Source organism: Carcharhinus amblyrhynchos, chromosome 1 (genome assembly GCF_965287045.1).
Source record: "Carcharhinus amblyrhynchos chromosome 1, sCarAmb.v2.hapA, whole genome shotgun sequence".
In the NCBI taxonomy this organism is placed as follows: Eukaryota; Metazoa; Chordata; class Chondrichthyes; order Carcharhiniformes; family Carcharhinidae; genus Carcharhinus; species Carcharhinus amblyrhynchos.
In genome coordinates, this window is record NC_137324.1 from 67194181 (window position 1) to 67215075 (window position 20895).

The 20895-nt window shown below is 43.0% G+C and overlaps 1 protein-coding gene across 2 annotated transcripts in view; it reads right to left on the reverse strand.

The window, feature by feature from the left end:
• ercc8 (excision repair cross-complementation group 8) overlaps positions 1-20895 on the reverse strand; it is a 55004-nt gene that overhangs the window by 21288 nt on the left and 12821 nt on the right. The window contains exons 2-7 of one of the 2 annotated variants that reach the window (XM_080186357.1): positions 11861-11956; positions 8378-8479; positions 8148-8271; positions 6275-6356; positions 4915-4983; positions 3684-3750 (exon numbers count right to left, since the gene is read on the reverse strand). In XM_080186357.1, coding sequence (XP_080042483.1) covers positions 3684-3750; positions 4915-4983; positions 6275-6356; positions 8148-8271; positions 8378-8479; positions 11861-11956 — 540 coding nt within the window. The remainder of the gene's footprint in view (positions 1-3683; positions 3751-4914; positions 4984-6274; positions 6357-8147; positions 8272-8377; positions 8480-11860; positions 11957-20895) is intronic. The other variant, XM_080186363.1, reaches the window with a different exon arrangement.

The following is a 20895-nucleotide window of genomic DNA, read 5'->3' on the forward strand; positions in this document are numbered from 1 at the left end:
ACCTATGCTTAATGCTAGCTCCATTCACATTATCTGCACCTTTAAGACTTGATTAGCTGTAAAGACTCACATTCTAATCAGTATTTTATGAACTGAGTGTGTGCCTTTATAATGCCCCGTCTGTGATCAGAACTTCCCACTCACCTGACAAAGAAGCAGAGCTCTGAAAGCTAGTGGCGTTTGCTACCAAATAAACCTGCTGGACTTTAACCTGGTGTTGTGAGACTTCTTACTGTGTTTACCTGGCATCACACCAGCAGTAAAGTTCTCACACAACGTTGCTCATTTGCGTGGGGAGAGTACCTTTTAGACTGACATAGCATGCTGTTAGTGAAAAATGCCATGTGTTGTCAGTGAATCGTAGCAGCATGAAATGTTTGCTTAACCTGTTGTTCATATTTTGCTGTACCCGTATACTTGTCTTTTGTGACTCATGCACTAATATAGCCTGATCCCCCTACTTTCAATATCAGCGAGCGCCATGAGATGGATGAGTGGAACTTGATGGAAGTAAGTTTACGAGCAGCAGAACTTTGAATGATTGCAGAAAATAGAACACGGCAACCAGGACAGGAATACTCAAGTTGAAATGTAACAAAGGCAAGGATGAGGGTTTCAGCAACACGTAGGCTGAGGCAAGGATGAGGTTGGGTGATGCTCCAGTGAGGTTGAAAGAAGTGACCTTGGTGATGGTGTGCAGGTGCGCTAGGAAGCTTGGGGTCAGATATAACACCAAGATTATGAACAGTAAACCAAAAGATGAGGATAAATCAGTACATGCAGTTGGATTTGAAATGGAATTTGACAAAGTCATTAATGATTATTAGAAAAGGTTAAAGTTCATGAATGGATAGTGAATTGAAGTGATGAATGAGAATTACCTCAACAATAGAAGGGAGATGAAAGTGCTGAGAACTGGCAATGCTCTATTTGGGAAAAAAATGAATCTGTTCTAGGATCCCTCATACTCAGAATATTTAGGAATGATATTGAACAGATATTTGCTAACAACACACAGCTATATGAGAAAGTAATGATTAAAAAGATGATTGAGAAATTTTCATCTTCACCGCCTAGACAGTAAACTGGCATAGTAGGGTCACAATTGCAGATCTATAATGGACAGGTGATAGACACCACCATGTAATATCCACGATGAAGATGAGAATTACCCTCATGCAGGTGTAGCAGGCAGTAAAGAAGGCAAGTGGTACGTTGGCCTTCATCGTGAGAAGATTCAGGAACAGGAGCAAGGATGTTTTGTTCCATTTGTACAGGGCCTTGGTGAAGCCATGGGTGTGCAGTTTTGGTCTCCTTATCCAAGGAAGGATATTCTTGCTCTGGAGGGAGTACAGTGAAGATTTACCAGGCTGATTCCTGGGATGGCAGTACTGATGTATGAGGAAAGATTGGGTCAGTTAGGATATTCGCTGGAGTTCAGAAGAATGAGGGAGGGTCTTATAGATCCCTATAAAATTCTAACAGGAGTGAAAAGGATAATGGGGAACTCCAGAATTAGGAGTCACAGTCTAAGGATAAAGGAAAAACCATATAGGACTGAGGAGAAATTTCTTCACCCAGAGTGGTAAGCCTGTGGAATTAGTTACCACAGGAAACAGCTGAGCCCAAACATTATATGTTCCAAGGAAAAGTTAGAAATAGCTCTTGGGGCAAAGGGGATCAGAAGATATGGAGGGGAGGTGGGATCAGGCTATTGCATTGATGATGAGACATGATCATAATGAATGGCAAAGCAGGTGCGGATGGCCAAATGGTCTTCTATTTTCTATGTTTCTATCTGTTATCTTCAGAGAGACTTGCAACACTTATGGAGGATCTAAGTACAGAAAATTGTTCTTATGCAGATAAATGTAATGTTTCAGGGATCAAAGTCACAATACATGGTGCATTTAGCTACTGAACAATTATGCCAATCTAAATGCTGTAGGCTTAATAATCTAATTGTGCATCAATTTTATAATGCTGCTATTAGTACCAGAGATGACTGTAGAGGCAGTACTATAAGGTAACTGAGACAATATTGTTGTTTCGGCAGATACCTCAAGTAATGTTTTTTACAAGCATCTCAAGGGCTTGTGTTTATCCCCACATTGGCACAGTTTAATAATAGTCACAAGTCAAGTAGCAGGAGGCTGAATCTTTTTAACAGGAACACTGTCACATCCCGAAGCTCAGAGATTTGCAATGAACAGCCAACAGCACAAACTAGCATAGGTTAAAGGACATAACAAAACAGGAACAGTAGTGGCCCATAAAGTCCCTTGAATTTGCTCTGCCATTCAATAAGATCATGGCTGTGCTTTTAGTTCAACTCTACTTTTCCAGCCTACTTTCACATATTTGATTGCTTTGTGACTAAAAATCTTTCAAACTCAGTTTTCAACATATCCAATGACTATTATATAGTCTCCCAGTAAAGATTCTTTGGTCAACATTTGACAATCCACCATTCACTTCAAAAGTGCTTTATTGGCTGTGAAATGCTTCAGGACAGCCAAAAGTCAGGTAAGATACAAAATAAATGCTAATCTTTTCTTTCTAGGAATGTCCCAGTACAATTCTTGGTTTGTGGTGAGTTAACCAAATTAGCCAGGATGGTAGGCAGATGATTATTGTTGACCTCAGTTTCCTTGCTTAAGGGAATGTTGCAAATGTTCAGATTCTTCCTCCTAAAGTTCAACTAGTAAACAGTACATTGCTGTGAAGGTCAGATAGGGACAGGATGGTGTTTGGCTTAGACGTCTTCACAATCAAAACATTGACTTACATTCATCATCAGGAAGCACGTAAGAATAATGGCTAAGTGGACAAGATATTAGAAGACACTTGACATGAAACATTAGGGCTAATTTTGACTTTATGCAGCAGTGTAAAACAAGTGATAGCGAGTGGAATCTCTCCCAATTTTTATTTTCTATGACTTTGATGCAGCTATAAATCGGAAGAGATGTAAAATAGGTTGCTGATTCCTTAACACCCATTTTACATTATTCCACACAAAAATGCACTTAATGGGCAGGATTTTCCAGCTGTTTCCACTGGCAGCATCTTCTGCTAATGATCACCCTCTGCCAATCCCACAGCAGAGGATGCAAATAAAGGGAAATCCACTTGACTACATTGGAACCAGAAGATCCCACCGCCGACCAACGATGGGCCGCACCCACAAATATGCCGTGGGGGGAATTCTGCCCAATATCCTCAGGACAGAAGACAATGAAAAAACGTGTTGGATGAAGTGGTAAGAGATTCATGGCATTTGAGAATTTATTTGTGATAACGTTAAGGATTCTACCACAAAATGCCAGAAATGCACTTGTATGTCAGATCAAAAAATACTATTTGATTTGATTTATTATTGTCACACATATTAACATAGTGAAAAGTATTGTTTCTTGCACGCTATACAGTAAAAATGTACCGTTCATTGAGAAGGAAATGAAAGAGTACAGAATGTAGCGTTAGTCACAGCTAGGGTGTAGAGAAAGATCAATTTAATGCAAAGTAAATCCATTCAAAAGTCTGACAGTAGCAGGTAAGGAGTTGTTCTCAAGTCGGTTGGTACATGACCTCCACTTCTGTATCTTTTTCCCGAAGGAAGAAGGTGGAAGATAGAATGTCATGTTTACATGTTTAATACATGTGAAATAAAAAAAAACTACCTTGCTGTTACCAGGATGTGTTCATGGCGTGGTGACCATTTCACTGATAATACTTCTCCTCTGTGGCCTGGAGGAGGATGAAGTAAAAATAAAAAAAACTACTATATCTTTGACCAATTTTACCATCAGCCACTTCTACAATTCCAGCATATAGCAGAAAGTCACTAGAGTATCTACTTAAACTTCACATTTTTTAAAAAAGTTTCTAATAGCTTAAATAGACTTGATATAAATGGAAACATGACCTTCAACTGTTGGAATCATTTTATGCTACTTCCCTTGTTGCATTGAAAGCTTGTAATATGTTTACTTTTCAGGTTGTGACATTGAGCATCTGCTCTCTTACAGAAACCAAATATTATAAAGGGTAGTGTTTCAATTTTCAATGCAACTGTTTCAGCAGCAGATTCATACAGTTAAATGGTCCTGCCCTGAAGTCAATAGTACATAATTGCAAGCATTTAACATAATGTTTAATCTTATACGATTTTATTGTTCTTGGTGTGTACTGCAGATAATCTGGATTGAAACCACACACACTATTTAGGGGGTTTGAGTTTAAGAGCCATGGGGTAATGCTGCAACTGTACAGGACCTTTGAGACCACATTTGGAATATTGTGTTCCGTTCTGGTCACCTCACTACAAGAAGGATGTGGAAGCATTGGACAGAGTGCAATGACAGACAGATGCTGCCTGGTTTGGAGGGCAAGTCTTATGAGGAAAGGTTGAGGGAGCTAGGGCTTTTCTCTTTAGAGCGAAGGAGAATGACAGGCGACTTAATTAAGGTTTATAAGATGATAAGGGGATAGAGTGGACATTCAGAGGCTATTTCCTCGGGTGGATGTAGCTGTTACTAGGGGGCATAACTATAAAGGTTCATGGTGGGAGATATAGGAGGGATGTCCGAGATAGGTTCTTTACTCAGAGTGGTTGGGGTGTGGAATGGACTGCCTGCTGTGACAGTGGAGTCAGACACTTTAGGAACTTTCAAGTGGTTATTGCATAGGGACATGGAGCACACCAGGATAGGGAGTGGGATAGCTTGATCTTGGTTTCAGACAAAGCTCGGCACAATATCGAGGGTCGAAGGGTCTGTACTGTGCTGTACTGTACTGTTCTGTTCTACGTTCACTATTCTATTGCCAATAGTTCTACTTTTCATTCACTCCAATTCAAATATTTGCAAACTAGCTTTGTCTTTTTATAAGGTTTATGTTTCCGTTTATTACCTTGCAGAATGTGGGTGCAGGATCCAGATTTAAGATCACAAAGTTGTACTTTAGGATTCTTGGTACCAACTGAAACAAAGGAAACATTGTACGCTTTCTTTAATAAAATCATAACATTAGTATTGTTAAATATTATAACTGTTTTAGAACAGTTACATGTTTTGAATTTCTTCCTCAACATAAAAGCAACATTTTCTTTTCTGTTATACATCTTCAAATGGATATGGTTTTCAATTATTACATTGACCTAGTAGTAGAATCTATAAAAGCACCTCAGGGGCGATTGCCCCCCAGAATTCTAAGTGTCGAATTTGTGTAAAAACTGGAGTAAATCCTGCTTGTTTTTTTTCAGCGGGAGTTTCAAAATGAATTTCCCACACTCTGCTGCGCACAGCAGAGTTCATTCGTGTGAATCACATGAAAATTCAGTGGGCGGGGCCTATTCCTGCTGGCAAAGCTGGCAGCATAGCACTGAGCAGGGCCATTGCACATGTGCTGATCTGTCAGCTTCGAGATTGGCGCATGCGCAGTAGCCCTGCAATGCCGGCCTCACAAATTGCTGGCTAGCTCAATTCGCTGGCTAGCTCAAATCGCTGGTCACCACTGGTGACCCTACATCACTGCCCCTTCCAAGCCCCACCCCCCATCCCCACCAGCTGATTGCTGACCCCGCAAACACGTCCGGGCCAACTGTGACCCCTGCCATCCCTGGACCAATGCTCCTCAGCAGCCCCAATCTCCTAATGCAAAGTTCTGATTGCTGGCCTCCCTCCCTCTGCTCATGATCCCTATGCAGAGTGACAGCAGGTCCCCCTACCCACCCATCTCGCCCCAGAGGCCCCACTGCCTTTATGCCTCACCCAGTTGGTACTGCCCGATGCCTGTTGGGCTGTAACAATGTGCTCCCAGATATTGCAACTTTGCCCTTTGAGCAGTGCAGGGGACCAGGCTGGCAGCCCCCTTCAATCCGGCAGGGTTAGGCCACTAGCTCCCTGCAAGTGGGGAGCTATTGTAAACCCCACTGGCGCTGGAGTGAAACACAGATACTTCATCCCAAGCCCGTTAATGAGATTTAAAGATACAGTCAAATTATCATTGTGCTTTTTGAAGCGGAGCTGTCGGCGCTGGAAAATCAGTTGCCGGAGACTCTCAGAATGGTGCCCAGGAGGAAGCCTGAAAAACCACCTCTGCTCGAGTCTCCTGGCCCAAAAGCAGTGAAGCGGACTGAGAAATAGCACACCCCTCCCCCCGCCCCCTCCACCTCTCCCCCTGGGGGTAAGTCATTACTGGAACATTTTTAGACAAAGGTTTGACTTTGCACACAGAGTACCTGCAGCACCCAACATTTTATTATACTCACCAGCTATCAGGCAGTGCTTGGTTGCAACTGGTGACATATGATGACAATAGACTATTTCTTCGAAGCTAAACACTTCAGCAGGCTGCAAAGTAAATTAAAGTTAACTTATTAGTCACAAGTTAGCTTACATTAACACTGCAATGATGTTTTTGTGAAAAGCCCCTAGTTGCCACACTCCAACCCTGTTCAGGTACACTGTGGGAGAATTTAGTATGGCCAATGCACCTAACCAGCACAGCTGTTGGAATGTGGGAGGAAACTGGAGCACCTGGAGGAAACCCATGCAAACACGGGGATAACACACAGACTCTGCACAGACAGAGACCAAGCTGGGAATTGAACCTGAGTCCCTGGCGCTGTGAGGCAGCAGTGCTAACCACTGTGCCACCCCCAAATTAATTGTTTGTTAAATTATTTGTGTAAGTTCTTAACCCAACCAGTAAAAATATTGCTCAAGTCTATGCACAAATTGAGCAAATTTGCATTATATAGAATGCAAGATTGTGGTCAGTGTTAATGAAAACTTAAAAGAATGTTACAATTTAACTTCATGATCTTAAATATCATTACCAAGCACCATTTGTACAGAAATATCATTTATACTGCTGTCAACAATAACGTCTCAGTAAAAATTTAAATTTTCATGTTTTTTTGTAACATAGCTTATGTGTTCAGCTTCCAAAACTGTTGAATGGACAGAAAAAGAAAGCCAGAATAATGTTCTATAAAAGAGATCTTTACAGTACTCAATTCACCATTAGATTTGAGGTTTAGTTTATTGTTTGTCCAATCGTAATTCAGTGCAAAAACTTGAGGTAAGACAGTGAAACAACCAATTGGAATCATTACCACAATATGTTCCCCATCATAGTTTGTCCTTATGAAAAGATACACGAGGTATCTTAGTTGCAGAAAGGAAGATTGAGGGGAACAAAGGGAGAGTTGAGAACAATCTTTGGCTGTTCTTGCATTGTTCATGCAGCTGGCTTATCAGGCATCAAGACAAGAGGCCTGGAATGACACATGTTATCTATGCGATTTGTCAATGAATGGTGTGAACTGAAAAAACAAAGTTGCTTTTTTGTTTTGAACTGGGTATATTTCTGCCATTTTCCCCCATTCCACTTTTTCACACAGTATGCAGAAACTTTCAGCAGGAATCACATGGTAATAGTGTAAAATGAGAATTGTGCTCATTCTTCTCCCAAGATCAATTATTGCACCACACTGAACCACCACCCAGCGACAAACTAGTACAGAAAATAAGTCAGCTTTGAGTTCTTAGTGAGCTTTATAGTTCAGTACCATGTCAGGCAGGATACGTACTCACATCAGGCAGGATATTTGCTCACTAACCTGTTGGAGAAGTTTTGCCTGTAAACCTCTGTGTATAAAATACACAAAATGATAAAAATTCCATTCCTTTCATATCTTGAAGATCACCCTTCTGTTATTGCTTTTCCAAGAATCATCCTGCCTCACTGACTCTCTGATGCGTAAGCTCTAGATTTACAATTAAATAAAAATTGTACAAAACTCCCATTCCTGATCACGTTCCAGTGACCCTGCTAGCTGCATGTGTGTGTTGACATTGGAAACAGACAAGATCAGCACCAGCAGTGATACCTTTCAAAGTCTCCCTGATTATTCTTGCATCAGCCTAAAAAGTGTGATAGAGGTACCAAAGACCTGTTGGCAAACATGGGACCTTACCATAGTGTGGGTTAGTGGTTTTAGGATCAAAGAATGAAAAATAAAAATATGTTCAGTGTCTTTTATATTATTTACAAACAAACAAAAGGTAGCTTTTTGAAAACAATTCCATTACAGGTAAGAGTCATATACCTCCATTATGAAAATTATCTGTACTTACCAGCAGCCTGTTTGTGTCCCATATTTTTAAAGTTTTATCAAATGAGCTTGATGTAAACATACCAGTGTCATAAGGGTACCACTGAACCGTCTCCACGCTATATTTGTGAACGTGGCCATGGGACCTTAAAAAATATATGTATATATTGTTTTTAAAGTCAGCAGTTATGGTTTGAAAGGATAAACACAGTAATACAATATTATTAAAATAATGAATTAGATTGTTCTTACTTGCCCACTGTACTGATTGCCTTGCAGGTATACTGCTGTCTTTTAGTGGCATTCTCCAAATCATATATTGCAATGACTCTATCTGCTCCACCGGACAGCATGCTAATTGAAGCATAAATAAGACTCAATGAGGACAATCAATTGCAATGTACATGGTCTTACATTTGGACAAAAGTTAATGCAAAGATTCAATAACACTTTAGTATAATTATCATACAATGGTTATAGCACAGAATGTGGCTTTTCAGCCCCTCATGTGTATGCCTGGTATTTGCAAGAGCAACTCCGCTAGTGCTACATTCCTGATGTTTCCCCCTAGCTTAAGGTCACGGCAGCATACTTCATGCCAAATAATGATTTTGAATCCACAAGCTGGAAAATCAAACTGAACTTTTAAAATAGAAGCTTTTTTAAAAACACAATCTAAAAGTGTGAATTCAGCTCACAGCAAAGATGGTTATCCAATTTGCATCACTGTACTCGCCACATTGCAACCCACAGAGATGAAGACACTGCTTTGCACAAACCCCAGTGGCCTCAGGAAAACAGGATTGAGCCGCAAATCCTGTTTCCAATAGCAAGGCAGTGAGACTCTGGGGTAAACAATAGGTGGTTAGCAAACATTAACTCATCATACTGCAATGGGAATATACTAAAACCAATCATTTAAAACAATGGGACACAGAGGCAGGATTCCCAGACATGAACTGATTAAGTTACAAGTGGAAATACACTTGTCACAAGCAGTTTGAATCACTGGGTGACAGTCGTGTGACAGGCCCACACTGTGTGTGCCTAAGCCTCTGCTTTCTCTGCAGCAAGACGATAAGCAGCTGAGATACTGATCAGAAAATACCCGTGTGGGGTCTCTTCTTCCTGTCTCTAGTCCAGCTTGTAAGTTTGAAACCATTTGCTGAACGTGGCCATTCAGGGGTGTCCCCGCTGCAGACAGAAACTTCTTCAATTCACTCTCTCCAGGAGAACAGCTTTTAAATCTTTCACTTAGAAGGAAAGTCGCAAAGCCACTGAATTCAGCCTGTAACCAGTAAAGTCACCCAACTACAGACTGTATCTAGATTCTAAGATGACAAATGCATCCTTTGCCTTGATTTGTTTTTAATTTATTATTGTCACATGTACTAGTAGACAGTGAAAATTGTTTGTGTGCTACACAGACAAAGCATATCGTACACAGGGAAGGAAAGGAGACGTGCAGAACGTAGTGTTACAGTCACAGCTAGGGTGTAGAGAAAGATCAACTTAATATAAGATAGGTCCATTCAGAGATCTGATGGAAGCAGGGAAGAAGCAGTTTGAGTCGGTTGGTACGTGACCTCACACTTTTGTGTGAACTTTAGCGTGTGTATGTGTGAAAGTTAGTACATATTGTATTTTTTTTACTCAAATTTGATTAATTTAAAGTTTTATAAAGCCAACTGCTTTCTTTGTTAAATTCAAGAAAATCTGTCTGATTGGTTAATTTATGATCACAGTGCATAAACAGTTAAATACTCATCGACTTGCCAAGTATATCCTAAAAGAAAACATGTTGTGATCAAAGGAGGAGAAAGAGAAGAGGGAAGCCATTCTCCCCCCCTTGGCCTGATTATAAAACCAGCAATTTCTTTCTCTTTAGATAATTATCCAATTCCCTTTTGTAACCACAATTCAATCTTCCTCCTCCACATTGCACTCCAGATCCAAACCACATGCTTTCTAAAAATATTTCTCTTCATGTCACCTCTGATTCTTCAGCCAATCATCTCTAATGAGGTCCAGCTTAACTTCTTGTGGAGCAGAGGTGGAAGGCCTGACAAGTTGAGAGTTTTGCACGTGCATGGAGCAAGTACAGCATTTGAAATCCTTTAAGCTGGGGACATGGGTCTGGTAAACCGTGCAAAATGAAATCAACTGAAAAGTCTGATGTGATCAGAAGCGGAGCATCATAATCAGAGTGAGAAATGGGTTGCAGGCAGGGGATAAGGAGAGGTCCCAGTTCAGAAGAGAGAGCAGCAGAAAAGGGCTTAAGAGCAAAGAATTCAGGAAAACCCAGGCAATTGAAGGATTGGTTCAGGAGAAGACTGGCAAATCAAAGGAAGCAGCAGAAAGTTAGCGCTGCTGGCACTGGGGGCAAGGTACCCCTTTGGAGCAGGAGTGTTCTCAATGGAGCCACTGTTGTGTTTGTGAGTTGGTACTTATGTATTAATATTGATTCTTGGTAGCTGCACTAAGGACTGTGTCTTAACATATTCATGTATTCACCAGAAGTGACATCATAAGTGTGTGAAACTGCCAGAGTGAAGGAGCAGTCATGTAATAAACACCACCCTGTAAACAAAGCTCCATCATTTTTAACCCTGCATGCATTTGGCTCACTGTCTCTGCAGCGTCTTCACATTCTCCCCATGTCTGTGTGGGTTTCCTCCGGTTTCCTCCCAGTCTGAAAGATGTGCTGGTTAGGTGCATTGGCTGTGCTAAATTCTCTCTCATTGGCACTTGCTCAGGCACAGAGTGTGGTGACTCGGGGATTTTCACAGCAACTTCAATGCAGCATTGTGCTGACTTGTGATGCTAATAAATAAACTTTACCAGGCTTATTCCTGGGATGGTAGGTCTGTCATATGTTAAGTCAGTTAAGATTATATTCACTGGAGTTTATAAGTGCAACAGGAGATCTCGTGGAAACTTATAAAATTCTAACAGGCTTCGACAGGACAGACTCAGAAAGAATGTTCCCTATACTGAGGGAGTCCAGAACTAGGGGTCATAGTTTGAAGATAAGGGATAAACATTTTAGAACTGAGGTGGGAAAGAATTCCATCACCCAGAGGCTGGTGAATGTGTTGAATTCACTATCACAGAATGTAGTTGAGACCAAAACTTTGTCTGATTTCAAGAAGAAATTAGATATAGCTCTTGGGGCTAATGGGATCAAGGGATGGATATATGGAGGGGGGAGGGAGGGGGGGGGATCAAGGGATGGATGTATGGGGGGGGAAAAAAAAAATCAAGGGATGGACATATGGAGGGGGGGAAAAAAAAATCAAGGGATGGATATATGGGGGGGAAATCAAGGGATGGATATATGGGGGGGTGAAAAATCAAGGGATGGATATATGGGGGGGTGAAAAATCAAGGGATGGATATATGGGGGGGGTGAAAAATCAAGGGATGGATACATTGCGGGGGGGGGGGAAAATCAAGGGATGGATTTATGGGGGGGGGGGGGGGGGGGGAAATCTAGGGATATGAGGGGGACCAAGGGGGGAGGGGGGGAAATCAGGACATTAAAATTTGATGATCAGCCACGATCAAAATGAATGCTGGAGTAGGCTCAAAAGGGCTAAATGGCCTACCCCTGCTTCTAGTTCCTATATTTCTACACAGAGTGCCTGCCCTGCGCGCCCCCCCCCCCCCACACACACACACACACACACACACACACACACACACACACACACGTGCATAGATAAGTATACTTACTACTTTCCCTCAACAGGATCAATGTCAAGAGTATTGACTCCACTTCCATGGATTCTCTGTATATTACGGTCTTTGTTTAACTCTAGATTTAACACCCTGAACATGAAAATAAAAGAAATATATATTAGAAGTTATTTTCACAAAACTCAAGAGTTTTTCAAAAAAAGTTTGAAAGAAAGACCTTTGGGTCTCAGGAAACTGTTCTTGAGCAGCCAGCAATCTCCCAGGCTAGCAGCCAGTAGCAGATCTACAGCTGCACTTTTTCCACACTCATCCCAATCCCTGCACAACGTCCTTCCAGGAAATGGGCCACGCATAGTTGAACTCAGGAAAACGAAGATGACCTCTCTCCTTCCAAATGCAGCAAACCTCAAGCACTTAACTCCTGCTCACACCACCAATGCTCCACACTTCTCCCCCCCCCCCGCAATAAAACTGATAAGAATCAACAGTCAGAATCCTTTTAAATGCCAACAATGTTCATCATTTTCCTAATGACTCCTTACGTGGTTTGTTGTCAAACGTTTGTTTGATTATGTTTCTGTTAAACACTTGGGATGTTGTAATGTGTTAAGTTCCGGTTTCAGACATTGACAGGGAAAAAAATGAAATGGTTCAGGCATAGTTGAAGTTAGACAGAAAAGAGCTTTTGGAATATAGTTCCAAAGAGAAATAGGCTTAGAGATGGAAAGATTGGGCACCAACATGAGAAGCAGGGACTCTCAGTATTCCACAGCACGGCCAACTGGAATAGATCACTCCCCTGGGATATTAACAATGAGATTGATACTTTGTAAGACAAGGAATCACTGGCACTTGGCAAAAACATAGATGAAATGCATGTGAGGTTTTGAGCAACTGAAGACGCTTGCATATAAATCTACATTAATAGGCAGGAGATCATGCCTACCATGAACCTGCCTGGTCTGAAATCATGCTGTGCCTCGGGGTATGTTATGTTAGCTAGCAGATACAGCCTCTGGCAAAAGGCTTCCCAGTGATGCTGAGGAGTGAGATGCCTCACTAGTTGTTGCTATCCCCTCAATTGCCTTCGTTCTTGTATAACTTGAATAAGTTCACATCATACATATCCTGTGGGACAGAGCCTGCTCTTCAGCAGAGGTGATGGTGGTTGTGACAGCAGGTGGGGCTTTCTATGAGTAGCTCAGCTTGGCATTCAATCCTTTCCAGAAGCTTTCCTTGCTGCAAGGGAGGTAAGGGCCTTTCCAAGCTCAAGTAATGAGGGTTCTGCATCAAGCTCATTCACATAGCTGCAGAAAATTATAAAGCGCTGGCAGAGGCATGTGCATTTGGCTTGGAGCAGTGCTCCAAACAGTGGGCCATTTGTTTGTAAACACATATCCATCACATTTCACAACGGCAAGTTTAGTGATGGTGGGGTCAACTGCTTTCTTGATAACATCATACATAATGCAAAGGTTAGCACTGTCACTAGCAGCTTGTATCTCCACAAATAAATTGATCCAATATTTACTGGCACAGTATCTTGCTGTCTTCTACACATCTGCCTTGGTCTGTATGAGATTATCATGTCCTTTAGGGTTAGGAGACAATTTGTAAACCAGGTGAGCTGTGTTCTTCGCTTTGATAATGAATCAATTCTGCAAGGTGTGTCTCAAACCAACCAATGTTCCAGTTTCACCCGTTGACAAGTGTGGATACTGAAATTTCGTAGATGATTGACCAGAAAGTTACACGCATCATCAGCAATGCCTGGTGAGCCATTAGGTGGAAGGAATTGCCTAAGAGCTTATGACATTTGTCATCACCCCTTATACATGAAAGATTGAAACATGCAATGCTCTTGTACTTGGACATGATTATTTTTCGTGATTGCACTTTCAGCCTGCTACTGACAAGCAAGTGATCAGTATCGCAATCTGAAGTGTTAGGTCAAGGCGTGTTAAAATGTTGGACAGATCACATCTTTGACGAGTATCAAGTTGAGTGGTGTCAATGGCCTGATCTTGGGATGGCGCCATAATACCTTGTACCAATATCTTCCCTGGAAGGTGGTGTTGGTAACACAAAATCCATAGAACATAGAACATAGAACACTACAGCACAAACAGGCCCTTCGGCCCACAAGTTGCGCCGATCACATCACCTACCAACCTACAGACCTATCTATAACCCTCAATCTCATTAAACCCCATATACTCATCCAGAAGTCTTTTAAAAGACCCCAGCGAGTTCGCCTCCACCACCACTGACGGCAGCCGATTCCATTCACTCACCACCCTCTGAGTGAAAAACTTACCCCTAACATCACTTCTGAACCTCCCTCCCCGCACCTTAAATCTGTGTCCTCTCGTAGCGACCATTTCAACCCGGGGAAATAGCCTCTGAGAGTCCACCCTATCTATTCCTCTCAACATTTTGTAAACTTCTATCAGGTCGCCTCTCAACCTTCGTCTCTCCAGGGAAAAGAGTCCCAGCTCCCTCAACCTAACTTCATAAGGCATGCCTCCCAGTCCAGGCAACATCCTTGTAAATCTCCTCTGCACCCTTTCAATAGCTTCTACATCTTTCCTATAGTGAGGCGACCAGAACTGCGCACAATACTCCAAATGAGGCCTGACAAGGGTCTTATAAAGTTCCAGCATTACCTCCCGACTCCTAAACTCAATCCCTCGATTAATGAAGGCCAGTACACCATACGCCTTCTTGACCACCTCCTCCACCTGCGAGGCCGATTTAAGAGTCCTGTGGACCCGGACCCCAAGATCCTTCTGCTCCTCAACACTACTCAGACTTCTGCCCTTGATAGTGTACTCGTTCATCCCGTTGGTTCTGCCAAAATGGACGACTACACATTTATCCGCGTTGAAGTCCATCTGCCACTTCTCCGCCCAGTCCTGCATCCTATCTATGTCCTGCTGCAACTTTTGCCATCCTTCCAGATCATCCACAACACCACCGACCTTCGTGTCATCAGCGAACTTACTTACCCATCCCTCCACTTCCTCATCCAGGTCATTTATGAAAATGACAAACAACAAGGGTCCCAGAACAGATCCTTGAGGCACTCCGCTGGTGACTGACCTCCATTCAGAAAAAGCCCCATCCACAACCACTCTCTGCCTTCTGCAGGCAAGCCAGTTCTGGATCCACAAGGCCAAAGGCCCTTGGATCCCATGCCCTCTCACCTTCTCAAGAAGTCTTGCATGGGGGACCTTATCAAACGCCTTGCTGAAGTCCATGTACACTACGTCCACGGCACTTCCTTCGTCAATGTGTTCAGTCACATTATCGAAGAACTCAACTAGGCTTGTAAGGCACGACCTACCCTTGACAAATCCATGCTGACTATTCCTGATCATGTCAAACCTCTCCAAATGTTCGTAAATCTTGTCCCTCAGAAGCCTCTCCATCAGCTTACCAACCACTGAGGTCAGACTCACCGGTCGGTAATTTCCCGGGCTATCTCTGTTCCCTTTCTTGAAAATAGGAACTACATCCGCAATCCTCCAATCCTCTGGAACCTCTCCCGTCTCCATTGACGACGCAAAGATCATCGCCAGGGGCTCTGCAATCTCTTCCCTCGCCTCCCACAGTATCCTGGGGTACATCCCATCTGGTCCCGGCGACTTATCTACCTTGATAGAATTCAAAAGTTCCAACACATCCTCCTCCTTAATATTCACGTACTCAATCCTTTCCATCTGCTGCAAATCCATAACAAAATCTCCCAGATCGGCTTCCACCGTGAATACTGAGGCGAAGTACTCGTTAAGCACCTCTGCCATTTCTTCTGGTTCCACACAAACCTTTCCCCCCTCACCTTTTATAGGTCCTATCCCTTCTCTTCTTATCCTTTTACCTTTCACATATTTATAGAAGGCCTTGGGATTCTCCTTAATCTTACCCGCCAAGGTCTTCTCATGACCCCTTCTGGCTCTCCTAATTTCCCTTTTAAGTTCCCTCCTACAGTCCTTATACTCCTCAAGATCTTTAACATCTCCTAATTCCCTGAACCTCTTGTACACCTTCCTTTTCTTCCTGACTAGGTTCAACACATCCTTTGTGCACCACGGTTCCCTCGACCCACCAAAACCCCCTCGTCTCATCGGAACGTTGTCATTCAGAGCTCCAGACACACATTCCTTGAATATCTGCCACCTTCCTTCGGTACTTTTCCCTAAGAACGCCTCCTTCCAGTTTATTTGTCCAAGTAACTTCCTGACTTCTTCGTACCTCCCCTTACCCCAGACAAACACCTTCCTAGCCTGCCTGATCCTATCTCGTTCCAACGCAATTGTGAAGGAGATAGAATTATGGTCACCATATCCAAGATGCTCTCCTACCGAAAGATCCATCACCTGCCCTGGTTCATTCGTCAGTACCAGGTCAAGTACAGCCTCTCCCCTCGTAGGCTTGTCCACATACTGTGTCAGGAAACCTTCCTGAACACACCTAACAAACTCCTCCCCATCTATACCCCTTACCCTAGGGATATTCCAGTCGATGTTTGGGAAATTGAAGTCTCCCATCACGACAACTCTGTTATTAAAACATCTCTCCAGAATCTGTTTCCCTATTTGCACTTCAACTTCCCTGTCACTATTGGGCGGCCTATAGATTACACCCAGCAAAGTTTTTGACCCTTTGCTGTTCCTAACTTCCACCCACAGAGATTCTGTAGACAATCCCTCCACGACATCCTCTTTCTCTGTAGCCATGACACTATCCCTGATCAACAGTGCCACGCCACCACCCCTTCTGCCACCCTCCCTGTCCTTCCTGAAGCACCTGAAGCCTGGCACCTGAAGTACCCAGTCCTGTCCCTGAGACATCCAAGTCTCCGTAATGGCCACCACATCACAATCCCAAACAGCTATCCACGCCCTAAGCTCATCTACCTTATTCACTATACTCCTTGCATTAAAATATATACACTTCAGCCCCTCAGTCTGGGCATTTCCCATCTCCACCACCTGTCTAACCTCCCTCCCATACTGCCTGCGGTCCTCCCCTACCTGGGAGCGAACCTCCTCCGTCCCAGTTTCCCCAACACAGTTCCCTCCCCCCATCCTTTCTAGTTTAAAGTCCCCCCGGTAGCCTTAGCCAGTCTTCCCGCCAAGATACTAGTCCCCCTGGTATTTAAGTGCCACCCGTCCCTACTATAGAGGTCCCACCTACCCCTAAAGAGGTCCCAGTGATCTAGGAACCGAAATCCCTGCCCTCTACACCAGTCCCTCAGCCACGCATTCACCCTCCACCTCATTTCATTTCTTCCCTCATTCTCCCTTGGCACAGGCAGCAATCCTGAGATTACTACCTTTGCTTTTCTCTTCCTCAGCTGCCTACCCAGTTCCCTATAGTCCTTTTTCACGAGTGCCTCCCTCTTCTTACCTACATCAGTAGTACCTATATGTACTACTACCTCCGGTTCCTCACCCTCCCCTTTCAGGATGTCTGGGACCCGCCCAGAGACATCCCGGATCCCAGCCCCAGGGAGACAAACCACCATCCGCGACTCCCTTCTACGTCCACAAAAACGCCTGTCCGCGCCCCTCACTGTGGAGTCCCCTATTAATACTACCTTTCTGCTTCCCTTTTTGATTTTTTGGCTCACTGGCTCAGCTCCGGAGAGCTGGCCATCGCTTCCTCCCTCAGATGAGCTGTCCCCCCCAGTAGTACTCAGGCCGGAGTACTTATTTTGAAGGGGGACATCCACTGGAGTGCTCCCCATCACCCGTGTTTTCCCCTTCCTAATGGTAACCCAAGTGCCCTCATCCCGTTGCCCTGGTGTGACTACCTGCTGGTAGCTCCTTTCTATAACCTCCTCACTCTCCCTAACTAGCCGAAGGTCCTCGAGCTGCATTTGCAGCTCCTTAACCTGGTTTCGTAGGGCCTGCAACTCCACACACCGAGCACAGGTTTGGATGTCTGGCAGGCCAGGAGCCTCCAAGACCTCCCACATGTTGCATTGGCAACAATATACAGGTCTCACACTCATATTTACCCCTTATAGCAACCCAAAGGAAAAAGGGAAAAAAAAACTTACAACTTACCTTATCTCTTTGGCCCTGTGAGCCAAAGCACTTACAGCACACACAAATACAAAAGCAGTCTTACCAGCTCTCAGACAGAGCCCCTCTCTCTCTCTCTTTTTTTTAGGTTAGGGGAGTTGTGCACAAAGTTTTTGTAGTCACTGTTTTAGTTGGTTCATCTTGCCAACACCATGAAACCGTCAGCTCTAACTCCTGCATTACAATCCCCCAAAGAGAAATAACTTTTCTCCAGAATGTCAACTGAAGTATCATAGAAGTGATCATCATTCTCAACAGTGGCATACTGTATTGGTGTATAGTGGAATTTGATTTGATTTGTCAAATGTATTAACGTAATGAAAAATATTGTTTCTTGCGTGCTATCCAGATAAAACATACCATAGAGAAGGAAACAAGACTGTGCAGAATGTAGTGTTACAGTCATAGCTAGAGTGTAAAGAAAAATCAACTTAATGCAAGATAGGTCCACTCAAAAGTCTGACAGCAGCAGGGAAGAAGTTGTTCTTGAATCAGTTGGTACGTGACCTCAAATTTTTGCATCTTTTTCCCAACAAAAGGTCGAAGAGAGAATGCCCAGGTGCTTTGCCAAGGCAGCGGGAAGTGTAGACAGAGATGGGAGATAGGTTTGCATGATGGATTGGGCTACATTCACAACCTTTTGTAGTTCCTTGCAATCTTGGGTAGAGCAGGAGCCATACCAAGCTGTGATACAACCAGAAAGAATGCTTTCTATAGTGCATCTGTAAAAGCTGGAGAGTCATAGCTGACATGCCAAATTTTCTAAGTCTTCTGAGAAAGTAGAGACATTGGTGGGCGTTAATGGACCTTAACTATAGTGTTGGCATTGGGGGGGGGGGGGGGGGCAGGGGCGCAGGACAGGTTGTTGGTGATCTGGACACCTAAAAACTTGAAGCTCTCGACCCTTTCTACTTCGTCCCATTGATGTAGACAGGGGCATGTTCTCCTTCATGCTTCCTGAAGGAGGCATTCAGAGGTTGCAGCAGGCATCTCTGCGGCGATTTGTTGTTAACAGCAAAGATCACCCCATGTTCATGGTGGTCAAATACACTTTTGCTATGCCTGTAGAAAGCATAATTGACCTCATACATTGACCGACACTGGATCAATCTAGTCTTTTGGAGAGTAGCAACGTTGATATTGAGCTTGTTTAGCCCATGGCCAATGTCATCTTACTTGCGCGGTCTGTTGACTGTAATTTCCCAGGCATGCCAAGAGGTTCCAGCTTTCAAGCTGGAGAATCTTCACCTTTTGTTTCTTGAGTATCCACTGGCTGCTTGTCAGGAAAGAATCCCTTATGCACCCATGGAGGAAGGCAAATATTTATGGTTTAGCACCATATTGGCAGGAGGCTGACAAGTTTGGGCAGGCAGTGACCGACCACTAGAATGTGATGATTCTTCCTTCTGTCAGAGGCAACTTACCAGTTGAACAGGCCTTATAACCAGCAAACCTCTAATTAATAAAAGTATGAAGTGTCCTCTCCAATTTTTTTTGGAATAATAATAATAAATTAAGCTTTCAAAAATGGGAAACAATCATGAAAATAAGAAGCTCATTCACTTGCGAAAAATTTATAAACAACATGCCTGTGCAACTTGTAATGAGTCAGTTTCTCCACCAAAAGTGTGCTCACAACAAAAATCCATCTTGGAACTAGAAGTGGTGTCGCTTGAAATGGATCTGTTAAAAGTGGAACAGCCACATAACTTCTCTCACTAAAAATAATTTATTTTCTTTGTCATGTCTCTGAATTTCAAGCAGGTGGTCTTCAAACTCTTAGAAAATAATCTCATGTTCCTAAACTATTGACTCGGACCCTTTCAACAATTAAACACAGAATATAGAACATTACAGCTCAGTACAGGCCCTTCGGCCCTCGATGTTGCGCCGACCTGTGAAGCCAATCTAAAGCCCATCTAGCCTACACTATTCCAGTATCATCCATAAGTACAGAGATTTTGGCAGTGACAGTTGATCAATACAGTAAAGGTATTGCAGTCCACTAATTTTCACAATGTCATTTCAGTGCTACAGTAGAAACCAGAGACTTCTAGCAACTAGGCATAAAATTAATCAATTGACCGTTTCTATTCTTGAACTCTGCAAAGAATGAAGTATTATAATTCGAGCCACACCTCTCTGCCTTTATATATGTGTCATTTGTCCTAAAATAATTGTGATGACCAGAAAGTTACAATTTCAGCTGGTTTTCAACCCATTGCTTCCAGCTCTGGTAATTTGCACCATGATAGTTCCCAGCAACATGCTAGCCCTTTGTCATATTATTCTTGTTTCTTTTCTGCAAGTGTAAGTGACGGTTGCAGACAGAATTTAGAGGAAATGTCTTAATTTGGATAGATTTTTGATTTTAGAAACACAAAATATAAACAGAACTGTTATATTTTTACAGGTTAAAAAATAATTTGCCATTGTTGGAAGGCAGTTCAATGTTCACCAGTACCAGCAACTCAAACTATTCAAGGTTTTTGATATTGATCTTGTTTGAACTGAAGTGTTTTATCATCGCAATTATTGGAGATCTAGAGGATATGTATCAATTACTGGAACAATGTTGGATATTAAAACAGGAATCAGTGTTATCCTAGGTGTGTTGAAAGAAAACAATTAACAATACATTGACAATACTCTTTGGTGGCTGAGCAGTTAACTTACCCATAGATTGGGAAGGTGTTAGGTATGAACCCAAATCCGTGATGAGCAAGCTGGTTTCAGCCAGGGGATAAGTAGGTGGCCCAAAATGAATGCCAGCAAGCTTGAACTGAAGAAAACCTAATCGCTATCCATCAATCTCTGGTGGAGGTTTGTCTGTGCCTAGAGTCTGATGAGGACCCAATTAGGTTTAATTAAATGTCCTTAACAATTCAGACTGCCTATTAACTGAATTTGATGATCAGCCATGATCATAATGAATGACGGTAGAGCAGGCGCAAAGAGCCAAATGTCCTACTCCTGCTT